Here is a 19,064-nt window from a genome sequence, read left to right on the forward strand (position 1 = left end):
TATATCTATCCAAGAAATACCGGCACTCCAGGAATTCTCAATAATATAAGTTTTCTTTTATTCAGTTCAGGACGTCAACGTTTCAGCTCCTCGTGGAGCTTTCATCAGGACTATATATATATATAAATGCTTATTTATTATTTTAAAAATACAGAAAAATGCAAAAAAAATAGAAAAAAATTGTGTTTTTTGTACAGTTTTTGCAATAATAATGTGTGCCTGATTATTGCAGGTTAAAGAAAGTAATTAAAAATAAATTCATTTAGATGTTCTGATTTACAGAATATATTTTACGTTTTTTTTTGGTAGTTACAGGTCACAAAGCACAAGGAGTAAAATAAACTTTTAATGTGGAGCGATTTTAGAATTTGGTATGTTTGCAACACAAAAGTATATATTTATATAAAGTAGACATCACAGGCTATTGTCCTAAGGTTGTTTTGATTCTTTCTAATTAGCCATTTCACCGCCAATCTCTGCTAAATATTGGAGTAAAATTTTGTTTTTTGGGGGGTTTTGGGACACAAACTTATAACAAAGAACTTCTCATGTGTATTTTGTAAAGTTTGTGTGTGCTATTCCTGTACAAAGTATTATTTTGTGTTCAGTTGCTTCTGCTGAGTACAACGATACCCCATTGTATGTCTTTGGCACTATTTCGTGAAGCTACAGTGCCATATAGGAGACCTGTCCGTTTCAACATTCACAGTAGAATTTTGAGAGGCGGATTTAATGGGCCTATGCTTCAATTTGGGGTATTATAGCAGTTTGACTGTTCAAAAAAACCCACAAGGGGGTGGAGCTTACCAGCCGAACGAGCAAGACGCACATGGTGGGAGCCAGGGCCAGATTAAGAGCCCAGTGGGCCTGGTGCTGACAATTATGACGGGCCTAATTACAGAATCATATCGACCAAAAACAGTAAAACACTCCCAAGCGTCATGTATCTGATGGAGATCGTGCTGGAGAGAAAGAAAACAGCAGCTATAAGAAAACACATACCCTAGGCTAATCTCTCACTAATTTATGTTTTCATCTTTCAAGTAAATCCATAACCCCTAACAGCAACGTCCAGTCAAGCAGGAAGTCAATGGGCACGGTAAAAGGGTGTACCACTGACACAAATCATGTAACCTGCCAAAAGGGGCGAACATGCCCAAAAAGAGGACATGTCTGCCCAAAGAATTAGAAGGCAAGCCTGGCATGAATGCATGTCAGGCTGACTGCCAATCATGCAGCTGGCCAACTAAGGGCATACTATGCAGACAGCACCCTGAGCTTGGCATAAATGCATCTAATGATGCAACACTTTCTAAGGACTGTCCCCTAGCACTCACTGGTCCACTTGTCTCCTTACCTTCTTACTAGCAAGCAGACGCTCCTGGTATATAGTCTGGGACAGAGAAAAGCTGTGTGTAGTGAGTGTAGAAGAAAGGGAACATGCCACAGTGTTAGAGAGACCAAAGTCAGCATTACCTTGAAGGATCACTATAGGGTCAGGAACACAAACATGTATTCCTGACCCTATAGTGTTAACACCACAATCTAGCCCCCCTGGGCCCCTCATGCCTCCATAAGTATAGAAAAATCTTACTGTATTCAAGCCTGAAGCTGTAACTCTGCATGCTGTTAGACTCAGAAACACAAGCAGTCTGCTGACATCATTAGAAGAGGTGGCCTGATCCAATCACAGTGCTTCCCCATAGGATTGGCTGAGACTGACAAAGAGGCAGATCAGGGGCAGAGCCAACATGATTCAAACACAGCCCTGGCCAATCAGCATCTCCTCACAGAGATGAATTGAATCAATGAATCTCTATGAGGAAAGTTCAGTGTCTGCATGCAGAGGGAGGAGACACTGAATGTTTGGATGCATTGTAGGCAGCCATAACCCAGGAAGGATCTCTAACAGCTATCTGAGGAGTGGCCAGTGAAGTTATCCCTAGGCTGTAATGTAAACACTGCATTTTCTCTGAAAATACAGTGTTTACAGCAAAAAGCCTGAAGGTAATGATTCTACTCACCAGAACAAATTCAATAAGCTGTAGTTGTTCTTGTGACTATAGTGTCCCTTTAACTATATTCATTGTCAGCCAGTCCACACAAGTTTTGTTCCCATACATCCCTCTTACGTTTCCATACTTAAGTAAGAGTATGTGAAAAGTAGTTAGGGTTGCCACCTTTCTTGGAAAAACATACTGGCCTTACTAATTTACATAATTAAATATGTATGGGTGACATCACATGATGTAAATCAAAGGAGTGACATAAGAGAAAATGCTGTAAAATCACCAAAAAACTACTTAGTTTGATTCTGCTGTATAGATGGATTCCTCCCAGTGCCCCCATGTCTCCCAGTACCCTCATGACTCAGTGCCCTCATGTGTCGATTACTCCAGGTCTCAGTGTTCCTATGTATCAGTGTCTCAGTGCCCCATGTCTCCCAGTGTCCCCTAGTGTCGTGTCCCCAGGTCTCCCAGTGATCCTATGTGTCACAGTGTCTCAATGCCCCATGTCTCCCTGTGTCCCCATATATCCCAGGGTCCCCATGTCACTAGGACACTAAGAAGACGGGGAGACCTGGGGACACGGGGAGACCTAGGGACACTGAGACACCAGTGACACTGGGAGACTAGGGGACTCTGGCTGGGACACATGGGGACACTGGGAAAATAGGGGACACTTGAAGACATGGGGACACAGCCACCAGGGACACAGACACTAGAGACACTGGCTGGGGGACATGGGGAAATTGAGACATGGGGGCACTGGGAGACATGGGGACACTGAGACACCAGGGCCACATACACTAGCTTGGAGACATGTGGACATTGAGACACTTGATGCACTAGGAGACATGGGGACAGTGAGACACTGGCAGACTGGGGGCACCGGGAGACTAGGGGGCACTGAGACACCACAGTCTGTGTCATAATGTCTTCAAATGTCCCTTAGTGTCTCAGTGTATGTCTCCTTGCAGCCTTTCCCCCATCCCTTACTTCTCTGAGCTATAGGCTGTCTCTGCAGGGTGGGAGTTGCTGTCTGGACTCTCTGTAGCTGCACCCCTGCAGATCAGTGAGTATAGATAGGCAGGGAGGGATTTGCTGGAACTTCCTATCTCTGCCTGTCTCCACATACAGTGACCCCTACTGGCCAGTGCTGGTATTGCATAGTAATCTCTTGTTTATACTGAGAAAAATACCAGCATTTATATTGCCAGTATCACTGCAATATTGGCACCAGCCAGGCAGCCTCAAATACTGGCTGTGCCAATAAAATAAAAGCCAGGTGGAATCCTTAAGAGTAATGTGTGAAAAAAAAAATGTAAAAAAAAAAAAATTTTTTTTTTTTTTTTACTTTTTTTTTTTTAAATCAATGGGCCTATTCCATGGGCCTGGGCCTGGAGCTGCAGCTCCATCAGCCCCTATGTTAATCCGGCCCTGGTGGGAGCTCCCACACCTGAAGCCCTGATTCTGGGCATTACGCCCGACCATCGCTTCGTGCCCGCAGCGGACAACTACCCTCACACCCAGGAGGTGATGCGGAGTCCGGAGATGCCCGATTCGGGGCTCCCCGCCACTAAATTGCCCGCTTCACAATCCGCGGCCTGCACGGGTGGGAGCCGCGGAGAGACGGCCGCTCTCCCGGTTCTCAGGCTGAAGAGGGGATACTCACACATCGCTCCCCCCCCCCGGACCGGCGGGGGATATCCCGGTCCCCACCAGCATGGGACACAACACACGGAGGCATCATAGCAGATGAACTTCCAAGCAGAATGGAAGCAGCAGTGCCCAAGATGGCGGACAAGCGCACCACTACATGTGGCCTGATGCAGCCACAATGCAGCAAAGAAAGGCACACAGCGAAGGAATTAAAGAAGGCGAAGCATGGAACAAGCAACACCCTTGCCACTCCACCCAGACACACCCGGGAGTTCTTTGACCGACTCTGCTCCAACCTATGGTCAAAACTCTGTTACAGGGTCCGGGCCTTCAAACAAGCAGTTCGAGCGGCGGCAGCATGGATCCGACCAGCTACCCGGCGGCACCTGAGTGAGTACCCACAACAAGCCCCCAGGACGCCCTCCAGAAGGGGACGAAGACAGAAATCAAAGCGGCGAGTAGCGACGGCTCGCCCCTCAGGCGCCAGCAATCACCCTCTTAAGAGTCCACAACTAGCAGAGAAAGTCCCCGGACGACCGACTGCCCACACCCAGCAATGCCCCGACGCAAGCATACAAGCTGGGGGACCAGCTCAAGAGACTGCTCGCAGCCGGAATTGTACAGCCGCAGCACAAGAGATGACCCCCACGTTGAAAGCCTCGGACTGCTCTCAAACCTATGCTAACAGCCTGCCGACAACTGGTATTGGGTAAAAGGGGACATTTGTATCGAGATGGCATACTGAAATGACAATATGCGCGACTAATAGGCTACCTAGCTCTTAGTATACTACATGCTATTTTATTGAATGTTGCAAAGTCACAGTTAATCACTATTGCTTATGGCGCTTAAAGATGGGAGCAAGTGGGACAAATTTGCATTGTGATATAGTTTTGTGATTTATATCCTCTTTCTTTCTGCTTAAAGCGACTAAAATGTCTGAGTCTACATGTATGGCCAACGCACTGCTGTCCCCTGGTGGACAAACCTCATGAAACCTATAGAAATCTGTGCTCAATGTTGTCCTTAGCTCCTGGTTAAACGACAAAAATAAGCTCAATGTTTTATTTATTTTATTAACCAAGCTTGTATTCACGTAACCATTTTAACACAATCTGCTTGATATACGCTTATGTTAAAAGACCTATAAAAATAAAAAATGAGGCACGTTATATTTCGGAAATGTAAATATCATTGTTACAGCTGTAATAACCCTTATCTTGTGCGGAATACCCTTGCATTTCCCTTTTTCTCTTCTGTACCCTTCATATATACCTCAATAAAATAAAGATTGACAAAAAAAAAAAAACCCACAAAGGCCTACCATTTGTAAAAGTAGACACTCCAGGGTATCTGGGTATCTCATATGTTGCATATTGTGCCTTAACATGCTCCCATTCTTTCACCAATATATGCCAAAGTATGTGGTAAAAAATAATTTTGGGCATTTTTTACATACGGATTAAATTTTTGCTGGGCATTTTGTACATTTCATATGTGCCACTAAGTTCAAACCCCCCAAATTGTGCTCAGCTAAGTCTTCTGAGTTTAAAAATATGCCCAATGTATGACCTAGACACTGTTTTTGAAGTTACAGAGCTGTAAAAGAGACGTAACAAGTTAAGGTTTTCAAGTGTGAATTTTCATGGAGGGTTTTGATGCGTCCGTGTCCCACTTTGGAGCACTTGAGCAGGCTACATATTACAACTACACTATAAAGGCATACCATTTCTTAAAGAACACATCTCAGGGTATTTCAAAAGGCATATTTTGAACCTTAGCGTGGAATAATTGTTCCGCTAGCTTGTATCAAGTGTAGTGGTAATAAGCGTTTTATTTTGCCTTTTTGACACACAAAGTGAGTTTGCACAGTATATTTTGCAAATCGTATGTGTGCTACGACTGTATAATACTTCATATGTTGCTCAGCTATGTCGGCTGAGTACAGAAATATCGTCGTATGTACCTTTGCCTGGTATATGTGGACATCGGAGGGGCACATTTGGGAAACAGTCATTCCAGTTCTTTTCAAACTTTGAATTTTTACGCTGTGTCCATGTCCCATTTTAGAGTATTTTACAAGGCTATATAATCCAATTACCCCATAAAGGCATACTATTTCTTAAAGAAGACATCCCAGGGCAATTCAAAAGGCATATTTTGAACCCTAGCATGGGATCATTTTTCCGCTAGCTTGTACCAAGTGTAGTGGTAATATGCATTTTTTCTGCCTTTTTGACACACAAAGTGAGTTTGCGCAGTATAATTTGCAAACCTTATGTGTACTACGACTGTATACTACTTCATATGATGTTCAGCTATGTCGCCTGAGTACAGCAATACCCCCGTATGTACCTTTGCCAGGTAAATGTGGACATTGAAGGGGCACATTTGAGACACAGCCATTCCAGTTCTTTTCAAACTTTAAATTTTTACACTGTGCCCATGTCCCATTTTAGAGTATTTTACAAGGCTATATAATCCAAATACCCCATAAAGGCATACCATTTCTTAAAGAAGACATCCCAGGGCAATTCAAAAGGCCTATTTTGAACCTTATCGTGGGATCATTTTTCCGCTAGCTTGTACCAAGTGTAATGAGCATTTTGTAATGTATTTTTTTACTTTGTAAAACTTTTTTTTACTTTGTAAAACCCGTTTTTAAACTTTGTTTTCTACTGCAGCACTAACAGTAAATTCCCCATATTCCCATAACTCCCACCCACCCCAACTAGCAAAATATATCATTATAAAATATTTTAATTAATTAATTAAATAAATTGAACCCCTAAGGGTTAAAAAAAAAAAAAAGTTAATCCTCAGGGGTTTAAAAAAAACTAGATCACAGTATAATATGTGATCTGTATTTTGATCACTGTAAGCGGTTATCAACTGGCAGGGAAGGGGTTAATTTTTATCTAGACTGTGTAAATGGGGGTGGTATTTTTTTTTTTTACTTAAACGTTACTAAAACATTTTTAACAAAAAATTTTAAACCTTTTTAAAGCTTATTTATAACTCCTTATAACCCCTAGTTAGCCTAACACAAAATTCCCCAATTCCCCACTAACTTCCACCCATCCCAGCTAGCTAAATATATAATTTTTAAATATTTAAATTAATTAATAAAATAAATTTAACCCATGAGGGTTAAAAAATAATAATAATTAACCCCCAGGGGTTAAAAAAAAATCAGATGACATTAAAATGTATACCCTGCCAATTGATCACTGCAGTCAGTGATCAATTGGCAGGGAATGGGTTAATTTTATTAAAGCAGGGGAAAGGGGGGTGGGATTTAACTTTATTTTATTTTTTTTACACAGGGAGAAGATCAGCAGCACTGATCCGTCTCCCTGCACTTCACACAGAACCCGGAAGTGCAGGGAGGCGGAAGGTATATACAGCACATTTGCTCGCTCTGACAGACTGTCAGAGCGAGCACCGGTGCTAGGGCAGCCTGATCGGGTGCTCCCGGTCTGAGGCAGACCGGAGCACCATTAACCCCGCGATCGCCGCGATCTGGGGTTAACTTTAGTAAATGACAGAAATTTTCCGTCAACGGTCCTTAACTGAAGGACAAGGTTGATGGAAAATTTCCGTCCACGGTCGGGAAGGGGTTAAGACATTTTGTGTGAATGGGAGGCATGGCTAAGGTGATGGAGTTATGCTGTAGAAAGCTGCAAAAAGATTATTGTTATTTGTAACAAAACTAAAGAGCTTAGAATAGAAGAATAACACTTAAATACACTTTGTCGCCTTGGTGTCCAGACTGTTCCTTTAAATGTATTACACATATTATTCATTTAGTAAACATGAAAAACATGAATATGAACTTTTTGGAAAAAGTTGAGAATTTTACAATGTATAAATCTCATTATGAACCTATTGCCTTTGCAATAGGGAGAATTGCAATTAGAGTAATTTTAGTATTTAAAGGAACACTATAGTCACCTAAATTACTTTAGGTAAATAAAGCAGTTTTAGTGTATAGATCATTCCCCTGCAATTTTACTGCTCAATTCACTGCCATTTAGGAGTTAAATCACTTTGTTTCTGTTTATGCAGCCCTAGCCACACCTCCCCTAGCTATGATTGACAGAGCCTGCATGAAAAAAAAAAACTGGTTTCACTTTCAAACAGATGTAATTTACCTTAAATAATTGTATCTCAATCTCTAAATTGAACTTTAATCCCATACAGGAGGCTCTTGCAGGGTCTAGCAAGCTATTAACATAGCAGTGGATAAGAAAATCGTAATTAAACAGAACTTGCAATAAGGAATGCCTAAATAGGGCTCTCTTTACAGGAAGTGTTTATGGAAGGCTGTGCAAGTCGCATGCAGGGAGGTGTGACTAGGGTTCATAAACAAAGGGATTTAACTCCTAAATGGCAGAGGATTGAGCAGTGAGGCTGCAGGGGTATGTTCTATACACCAAAACTGCTTCATTGAGCTAAAGTTGTTCAGGTGACTATAGTGTACCTTTAGTTGTTAAAATATCAGCTTTTAGTTATTTACTATGGATGGGCATATTTTTATTATTTTTTGGCATAGCCACTGGCTGAGCAGTTGAACACTGAACATCATTTATTTGCCTAGAAAATGTATTTAAGTTATTTTCTCAATTTTTGATTATGAGCATCATAAATATGTTGAAAACAGATGATCGCTTTTGCAACTACAATATGTAGGCAATAATTCACCACAACAAAATCTCAATAAGCTGTAATGATCAATAGGCAGTTTAAAATGTATGAACAGACATGTAACTGGTTTTAAAAAAGAATCCTATAGATTGTAAGCTCGTTTGAGCAGGGTCCTCTTCAACCTATCGTTCCTGTAAGTTTTCTTGTAATTGTCCTATTTATAGTTAAATCCCCCCTCTCATAATATTGTAAAGCACTACAGAATCTGTTGGCGCGATATAAATGGCAATAATAATAATAAGAAGAAGAAGAACACTAACTACCATTCCTGAAGATTATGCAGCTGCCACTAAGGTCAAAAACCGTGTTGACAGGCCAAATGTGAAGTCAAGTTGGAGATGAAACTACAACTACATATTTATTAAAAAAGGTTCCCAACAATGTATTGTGAGTTTCATTATTGCGTTAATTTGCCCTACATATTGCATCCCCCAGCTTTTTCCAGGTTTTGCATTTTTCGCCCTTGCTTTCTGTTACAAGATTAGAACAACATGCCTCTGTTACAAGATTAGAACAACATGCCTTTTTGACACACAAAGTGAGTTTGCGCAGTATAATTTGCAAACCTTATGTGTACTACGACTGTATACTACTTCATATGATGTTCAGCTATGTCGCCTGAGTACAGCAATACCCCCGTATGTACCTTTGCCAGGTAAATGTGGACATTGAAGGGGCACATTTGAGACACAGCCATTCCAGTTCTTTTCAAACTTTAAATTTTTACACTGTGCCCATGTCCCATTTTAGAGTATTTTACAAGGCTATATAATCCAAATACCCCATAAAGGCATACCATTTCTTAAAGAAGACATCCCAGGGCAATTCAAAAGGCCTATTTTGAACCTTATCGTGGGATCATTTTTCCGCTAGCTTGTACCAAGTGTAATGAGCATTTTGTAATGTATTTTTTTACTTTGTAAAACTTTTTTTTACTTTGTAAAACCCGTTTTTAAACTTTGTTTTCTACTGCAGCACTAACAGTAAATTCCCCATATTCCCATAACTCCCACCCACCCCAACTAGCAAAATATATCATTATAAAATATTTTAATTAATTAATTAAATAAATTGAACCCCTAAGGGTTAAAAAAAAAAAAAAGTTAATCCTCAGGGGTTTAAAAAAAACTAGATCACAGTATAATATGTGATCTGTATTTTGATCACTGTAAGCGGTTATCAACTGGCAGGGAAGGGGTTAATTTTTATCTAGACTGTGTAAATGGGGGTGGTATTTTTTTTTTTTACTTAAACGTTACTAAAACATTTTTAACAAAAATTTTTAAACCTTTTTAAAGCTTATTTATAACTCCTTATAACCCCTAGTTAGCCTAACACAAAATTCCCCAATTCCCCACTAACTTCCACCCATCCCAGCTAGCTAAATATATAATTTTTAAATATTTAAATTAATTAATAAAATAAATTTAACCCATGAGGGTTAAAAAATAATAATAATTAACCCCCAGGGGTTAAAAAAAAATCAGATGACATTAAAATGTATACCCTGCCAATTGATCACTGCAGTCAGTGATCAATTGGCAGGGAATGGGTTAATTTTATTAAAGCAGGGGAAAGGGGGGTGGGATTTAACTTTATTTTATTTTTTTTACACAGGGAGAAGATCAGCAGCACTGATCCGTCTCCCTGCACTTCACACAGAACCCGGAAGTGCAGGGAGGCGGAAGGTATATACAGCACATTTGCTCGCTCTGACAGACTGTCAGAGCGAGCACCGGTGCTAGGGCAGCCTGATCGGGTGCTCCCGGTCTGAGGCAGACCGGAGCACCATTAACCCCGCGATCGCCGCGATCTGGGGTTAACTTTAGTAAATGACAGAAATTTTCCGTCAACGGTCCTTAACTGAAGGACAAGGTTGATGGAAAATTTCCGTCCACGGTCGGGAAGGGGTTAAGACATTTTGTGTGAATGGGAGGCATGGCTAAGGTGATGGAGTTATGCTGTAGAAAGCTGCAAAAAGATTATTGTTATTTGTAACAAAACTAAAGAGCTTAGAATAGAAGAATAACACTTAAATACACTTTGTCGCCTTGGTGTCCAGACTGTTCCTTTAAATGTATTACACATATTATTCATTTAGTAAACATGAAAAACATGAATATGAACTTTTTGGAAAAAGTTGAGAATTTTACAATGTATAAATCTCATTATGAACCTATTGCCTTTGCAATAGGGAGAATTGCAATTAGAGTAATTTTAGTATTTAAAGGAACACTATAGTCACCTAAATTACTTTAGGTAAATAAAGCAGTTTTAGTGTATAGATCATTCCCCTGCAATTTTACTGCTCAATTCACTGCCATTTAGGAGTTAAATCACTTTGTTTCTGTTTATGCAGCCCTAGCCACACCTCCCCTAGCTATGATTGACAGAGCCTGCATGAAAAAAAAAAACTGGTTTCACTTTCAAACAGATGTAATTTACCTTAAATAATTGTATCTCAATCTCTAAATTGAACTTTAATCCCATACAGGAGGCTCTTGCAGGGTCTAGCAAGCTATTAACATAGCAGTGGATAAGAAAATCGTAATTAAACAGAACTTGCAATAAGGAATGCCTAAATAGGGCTCTCTTTACAGGAAGTGTTTATGGAAGGCTGTGCAAGTCACATGCAGGGAGGTGTGACTAGGGTTCATAAACAAAGGGATTTAACTCCTAAATGGCAGAGGATTGAGCAGTGAGGCTGCAGGGGTATGTTCTATACACCAAAACTGCTTCATTGAGCTAAAGTTGTTCAGGTGACTATAGTGTACCTTTAGTTGTTAAAATATCAGCTTTTAGTTATTTACTATGGATGGGCATATTTTTATTATTTTTTGGCATAGCCACTGGCTGAGCAGTTGAACACTGAACATCATTTATTTGCCTAGAAAATGTATTTAAGTTATTTTCTCAATTTTTGATTATGAGCATCATAAATATGTTGAAAACAGATGATCGCTTTTGCAACTACAATATGTAGGCAATAATTCACCACAACAAAATCTCAATAAGCTGTAATGATCAATAGGCAGTTTAAAATGTATGAACAGACATGTAACTGGTTTTAAAAAAGAATCCTATAGATTGTAAGCTCGTTTGAGCAGGGTCCTCTTCAACCTATCGTTCCTGTAAGTTTTCTTGTAATTGTCCTATTTATAGTTAAATCCCCCCTCTCATAATATTGTAAAGCACTACAGAATCTGTTGGCGCGATATAAATGGCAATAATAATAATAAGAAGAAGAAGAACACTAACTACCATTCCTGAAGATTATGCAGCTGCCACTAAGGTCAAAAACCGTGTTGACAGGCCAAATGTGAAGTCAAGTTGGAGATGAAACTACAACTACATATTTATTAAAAAAGGTTCCCAACAATGTATTGTGAGTTTCATTATTGCGTTAATTTGCCCTACATATTGCATCCCCCAGCTTTTTCCAGGTTTTGCATTTTTCGCCCTTGCTTTCTGTTACAAGATTAGAACAACATACTCTATAGTAATGTGGGAGTATTGGCTGCTGCTCAGGGATTGTTTAGGAAATTTGCCAGAAAATCTTTTGTATATATTGTGAAGAGAAGAAAGATCCAAAGAAGATGGTAAACAACTTAGTCTAATTATAACATGCTAGAATTGCATCAGTGCCATTACTAAAGGATAGGGCTCTCTCTTTCTTTATCTCAATTTATTTGAGACCTCAGTTGTGTGATAATTATTCATATTTTGTGAATTTATGATCAGCATCATGATACAGGTGGTCCTCACTTAGCAACCTACCTGTTTTACAACAGCTCGCACTTATGTCTATGTTTGGGGAAACTTCCACGAACATAGACGAGCGCACCAGAGCAGGGAATCCCCTAACTCCTCACTTATCAACCAATTTGTTGTATGACCGGGTCGTAGGAATGGAACCCGGTCGGTAAGTGAGGAGTGTCTGTAATTCTTTTTTCAATGTTTTTAAAAAAAATTTAGCCACAACAAACAATAAATATATAACACGATACATGATATAAAAAAAAATAATAGATCAAAGTAAATAGGTCAACACAAATGTTTCATCAAAAGTCATGAACAAAAACATGTTCAGTATGATTCAGTCTACACAAAGCTTGTATTATTGTCATCTACATCTTATATTTTAAAGGCCATGATTTATATCAAAGACTATTAAAAAAAATGGAAATAATTGCTCTATTAACCCTTTAAAACCGGAGGGCGTACTATTACGCCCTATTCTAAGCGGCTCTAAACGCCGCAGGGCGTAATAGTACGCCCTCCGTTTTTTTTTTTTACTTACCCGGTCGCCGGCGATCCCATGCCGGCGATCACGGTTGGGGGTACTCCCAGGGAGTAGCAGATCCTTCCTCCTGCGCCCCCCCGGCCATGTGAGAGTCAGGTCCTTGCGAGGACCTCACAATCACATGGCTGGGTTAGCTGACTGCTGCATTGCCAGCAAGGGGACTGCCTGTAATGACAGTTAGTCCCCCTGCTGGCTGGAAATAAAATAAAATAAAGTGAAAATAAGTGTTAAAAATATATAGATATATATATATATATATATATATATATATATATATACACACACACACACACACACATACACTGTCTAGGTGTATTTTACTATTAATATATATATATATAATTAAATATATATATATATTAATATCAAATTACATGTAGACTGATACTGATTAAATATATATATATAATTATTGTTATATATATTTACATATAATATAAAAAATTATGTAAATACATAAAAAATAAAATAAAAAAATAATAAAAAATAAATAATTAAATATATAGATGTGTTATTTCGTTCTAACTGTATTGTGATATTAATATATATATATATATTTATATCAAAATACACGTAGAATGAAATAATATATATATCTATATACATAAGTATATACGTATATATCACTATATATATACACCTATATATAAATAAAAATATATATATAATACGTATATATACACATATACGTATATATAAATATATATATACGTATGTGTATATATATATATATATATATATATACAGAGAGATAAGAGATGCACTCACAGGACTTGATACGAAAAAATCAATCACTTCTTTATTTTCCAAACAAGGTTTACATCATCCGATCGACGTTTCGACCCCTTAGGGTCTTCCTCAGGATGTATATATTAATTCACCAGATATATTTATGTAATATTTTTACAACATAATTAGGTATCTTAATTAATTACAATTAGCGGGACCTGCCTGACAACCCATGCCGAAAATATAGGGAATTTAATATGCTAGCACTATATTTAACCCTATAACTTTCCAAGACACCATAAAACCTGTACATGGGGGTTACTGTTTTACTCGGGAGACTTAGCTGAACACAAATATTAGTGTTTCAAAACAGTAAAATGTATTACAACGATGATATCGCCAGTAAAAGTGATGTTTTTTGCATTTTTCACGCACAAACAGCACTTACACGGACGATATCATTGCTGTGATACTTTTTACTGTTTTGAAACACAAATATTTGTGTTCAGCGAAGTCTCCCGGGTACAACAGTACCCCTCATGTACAGGTTTTATGGTGTTTTCAAAAGTTACAGCATCAAATATAAGGCTTGTGTTTCATTTTTTTCACATTAAAATTCGCCAGATTGGTTACGTTGCCTTTGAGACCCTATGGTAGCCCAAGAATGAAAATTACCCCTATGAAGGCATACCATTTGCAATAGTAGACAACCCAAGGTATTGCAAATGGGGTATGTCCAGTCTTTTGTAGTAGCCACTTAGTCACAAACACTGGCCAAAATTGGCGTTTTTTTGCATTTTTCACACACAAACAAATACGAACGCTAACTTTGGCCAGTGTTTGTGACCAAATGGCTACTAAAAAGACTGGACATACCCCATTTGCAATACCTTGGGTTGTCTACTATTGCAAATGGTATGCCATTATGGGTGTAAATTTTATTCCTGGGCTACTATACAGTCTCAAAGGCAACATAACCAATCTGGTGAATTTCAATTTAGAAATGTAACGTGCTATATTTGACCCTGTAACTTCCCAAAACACCATAAAACCTATACATAGTGGGTACTGTTTTACACGTGAGACTTTACTGAATACAAATATGTGTATTTTATTGCAGTAAAAGCAAACAGTATTATGACATTGATAGTTAAAATGTCATGTCAAAAACATTTCTATTTTCTACCATTTTTTTCATATTAAATTATGTTTCATAGCTAAATATTTGATATTAAATGAAATACCTGTTTCCCCTGAATAAAATGATATATAATAACAGTGGGTGCATTTAATATGAAAGAGGTGAATTACGTTTGGACAGACATATAGCACAAATGCCAGGTTTTGTTTACGTTTAGTTTTGTTCACAACATGTACATTTGGCTCAGTCCTTAGGGGGTTAAACACCAGTTTTAAACATGTAAATATATATTTCCCCATTGGTTTGTAATGTTTGGAAACCTATATATGGCTTTCTGACATCCTTCTAACCTCTTTTATAGGTGGTCTATGTTACTGCAACTTTTCCCTATGTCATGCTGATTATCCTCTTGATCCGTGGAGTTACTCTGCCTGGTGCAAGTCAAGGAATTAAGTTCTACCTATATCCTGATTTATCCCGACTGTCAGATCCACAGGTAATGTTTCCATGATGCTATTTTAATCTTGCAATGCTGTTTATTGAAGTTAGCAAAAATGCCCAGAAAAAAAATAATGAAGAGGTTATAATCATTTCTAAAATGAATAGTATAAAAACCCCGTTAATAATATCAAACAGCTTTTCTCACTAAACATCTTTTCATGCAGTGATCTAAAATATTACCCACAGTGTGCCATTATTGTCCTACTTATGATATTACTGTCAATTTATTTCCAGAATGCATTGCTGAAAAAAAAAAAGATTTTATTTTATATTTTATAATAATTTAAGTTTTATATAAATACTGTGCTAATTATTTTTTTTTTTTTTGTCAATCTTTGTTTTTATTGAGGCATAAGATTAGTTAGTACAGAAAGTGAAACAAAAGGGTTAATGCATGAAATACGTGCGAAATGCATAATTGATTGTACATGTAAACCTTAGAATGACAGCCTCATTTTATAAACGTTACAACAGTAGTACTTTACAGGCTTCACATTTTTGGTTTATGACAGGAGTCTAAGTAATGGGTCAGTCTTGTTTGGGTCTAGTGTTTGTCTGGGAAGGTGCCTATATGAGACTGCTTGGTGATCGTAGATGTGGGTTTTGAGTGGCTGATTTAGCCTGATGGTGTGGGCTGGACAGGGCGTTTGTAGCGGGTGTGCTCCCCTGAGAACTGGGTTTAGTCCTGGGAGTTCTTGTGCTAGTACGTCGTGTGGGCTAGGTTCGTGTAGGTCTCTCGGTCTTTGTGTACCCTTCCGCCCTAGTTGACATATTGGGCGGTCCGGGTTAGAAGGGATTGGGGAGGGGGTGTGTGTGTCCTGTGCGCCGTGTGTGTGAGTCATCATGTGGGCCCCTTAACGTGGGGATAGCGGGGGGTGGGGGGGTTTGCTGCATTAGGTGCATTAGGTGTGGGCCTATTCTTGGGTATACCGTCTGTGTAGTTCCCTATGGTCGGTGCTATTCGTTCTGGTGTGGGATATTCCATCTCTGTGGTGTGTCGGCGGCCTGTGGGTGTCCTGTTTGTAGTATGTTGGGTACATGTTAAACTGGGTCAACAGATAAACAGGTTTTTAAAACATATGTATATAACAGGTATGAGTTAGCATGTTACGAGTCAGGTCCCTGCGTTTCGGTCTCCGGCTGGGACGAACGGCCTGATGTTCGAAATGTCCCATGAGTGCTCGGGATGGCGTCTCTGCTCCTCTGGGGGCCTGTTCACCAGTCCAAGTGAGGCCAGGAACTGTGGTGCCTCCTCTGGTGCCGTAGCTCTGTAGGTTTTGTCCTCCACTGTCACTGTTAGGGCCCTTGGAGCAGTCCAGCGGTATGCTATGCCTTCTTCTTGGAGCCTCTTCGTGATGGGTCTCATGGCTTGCCGCCGTTGAAGTGTGGAGCGGGTAAGATCCTGGTAGAAGGTCAGGCTGTGTGTTTCAAAGTGGATAGGTGTTTTGTCCCGCAGTGCCTGTTGGAGTCTTCGTTTGTCAGCGTACGCGTGGAAGCGAAGTATGATGTCTCTCGAGGAGGCTGTGGGTGCCCTGGGTGATTTTGCTATGCGGTATACACCGTCTAGCTCTATTGTTTTAGCCATTTTTGCTGGCAACACGGAGGCTATTAGGCGTCTAATAAGGTGGGGCAGCTCCTCTGACGCTATTGTGTCTGGAACCCCCCGGATTTTCAGGTTTTTCTCTCGGCCTTTATCCTCGAGGGAATCCAGTCTGAGGATCGTGTTGCTGTGGGCAGCTTGCAGCTTTTGTGTTGTCTCCTCCAGGGCTAATAGGCCTCGTTTGAGGTCGGTTACATCCTCCTCCGTCACCCGGACTCGTTCTGTGACTGCTTGTACTTCTTCTTTCACTAGGGCGATGTCTGCATCAAATAGTTTTTTAATGCGATCGTAGAGGTCTGAGATATCCTGCTTGGTCGAGGGATCGGAGGATTGCGTGTGCGCTGGTTCCCCTGGCAGCGACCGGAGGGAGCCGCTAGACCTACTGGGGGGTCGGCCATTTTCGTCCTCTGATGGGTTTGTGGTGTGCTCTTCGTCCGCCCGTTCTGCGGGTGTCTGTTTTGTCGGGCCGGAGAGCATTTCGCCGATATCCCTCCCCTTTTGCGGGCCTGTTTGTGTTTTGGGCTTCGTGCGGCCCATCGATGCTGTAGGCGAGTCGGCTTCAGACGGAGGTGAGTGCCAGGCCCAGTTTGCAAAGGCCTCAGCGTATTCCGCGGCCTTCCTCAGGTCTTGAGGCCTGGGCGTTTTCCGGAGCTTGCGGGCTGATTTGGCCTTCGAGTCGTGTGTGAAGGGCATGAGTGGGTTCCTTGTGTGCTTATGCACCTAGTTCACCTTTCACCGGTTGTCGATGGGGCCTGAGTCGATTGATTTTGGGTAGATTCTGTGCTAATTATTTTAATACACTACATTTTCTTGCTCACCGGTATAGTAACAATTAGGAAAAAACAGAAAGCAATGATTTTCATAACTGCATCTATGTAGCCACATTTTATATGTGCAATTTGTTAAAAAAAAACTAAATGGATCAGGAAGTTGGAATATTTTTTTTTAAGGAACTGCAATGTTTATATTTTGCCTTAATCATGCCTTTAGTGCAGGGGTGCCCATATGCTGTAGAACTAAAACTCCTATGATGCATTGCATGCCTTTTAGAATGTCAAAGCATCATAGAAGCTGTAGTTTTAAAACATCTCTAGGGGATATACTCTGCTTTAGTGGCTGCCTGACTGTAAGCTACTAGAGTACCTTAGATTTTCATAGGTCTACACATTCAGTGCAATCCTGAACATGATGATGCCAATGTTTTTAATAGAGAAGCATTGGGTTTAGTGCTTCTGTATGAGAAGCATCGGCTTGCTGGAGTGTGGAGATTGTCTAAAGATTGTGTGCGGTAGGTCCTCAGTGGTAATAGATAAGACCAAGATTATCACAACTGATTTTCTCAGATGAGGTGGAGTGAGTACTTAGGAGGAGATTATAATGATGTTAAATTATGGGTACGGTAAGTTTAATTGCCTTTTTTTTTTTTTATTCTTACAGAGAAGGCCCTGGATGCAAAAAAAGGAACGCACATGTTCAAATAAATATATTTAAATGAATATAAAAATAAAAAAAAGTATTACAATCCAAGAAACTCACCATTATGCCAGTGCCACAAGGGTCTATGCACTGTACCTCCAATCCTCTGCCTATAAAGTCATCATTACTGATGACTTATCAAATAAGAGGCCTCTCACAGAGAAGCATTGGGACAAAAAGCGCATGTGTGGTAATTACCTCAATTTGCTAACAATGGTTCTCTCTAAGTAGCACAGGAACCAATGAGGCCATGAAGTTTAACTAAGCAGATTTTTTTTTTTTTTTTACATAGGCTAATTTCTCTTGAATTATCACTTTTATCAAATAAGACAGAGGGGGCATGCAGTTAAATTTTAAAACATATCAGCAAACTGAACTAGACTCTATTCTCTTCTCTCAAATCATATTTTTTATTTTTATTCTTGGGTTGGTTAATTGTAATCAGAGGACTCTTGCCACTTTTTTTAAAAGAGGTTTGTCAACATAACAACTTAAAATGAAGTTGTTTGGTGCCAGGTGATCTTGACACTGGCTCATATTTAGGGGTTACACCATTCATGAATGGTTTAATCCCAAAGCCTGTGGTCACTCTGATCAATCTATCCTCCTGTCCTTCCGATTTCCAATGGCTTGGGGAGCACGATTGACTTAAAACGGTCAGCTGATGCTCAAAGCTAATCATTAGCTCCCCACACATGGCTTAGTCATACACTCTCTAAAATGGCACGTTTGAATCCCAATAGCCCAACACACAAATATAATGCTCATTATTGTAGCACATGGGATGGGATCTAACAATAGATTTATTAGACAAATTTCCCTACTACACATATAAGCTGTTGAAAGTTACAAATCATCTTGGTTCAAGCCTCCCATAGATTATACACAACTGGAGACCATCCTAACATATAAAATAAATTTACAGATATGTGCAGGATTTTAGTT

The 19,064-nt window shown here is 39.7% G+C and overlaps 1 protein-coding gene across 1 annotated transcript in view; it reads left to right on the top strand.

Moving 5' to 3' along the window:
- Window positions 1-19,064, top strand: part of SLC6A11 (solute carrier family 6 member 11) — a 218,206-nt gene that overhangs the window by 125,797 nt on the left and 73,345 nt on the right. The window contains exon 7 of the mRNA XM_063426928.1: window positions 14,904-15,038. Within this exon, the coding sequence (XP_063282998.1) occupies window positions 14,904-15,038 (135 nt within the window). The remainder of the gene's footprint in view (window positions 1-14,903; window positions 15,039-19,064) is intronic.

Source organism: Pelobates fuscus, chromosome 7 (assembly GCF_036172605.1).
Source record: "Pelobates fuscus isolate aPelFus1 chromosome 7, aPelFus1.pri, whole genome shotgun sequence".
In the NCBI taxonomy this organism is placed as follows: Eukaryota; Metazoa; Chordata; class Amphibia; order Anura; family Pelobatidae; genus Pelobates; species Pelobates fuscus.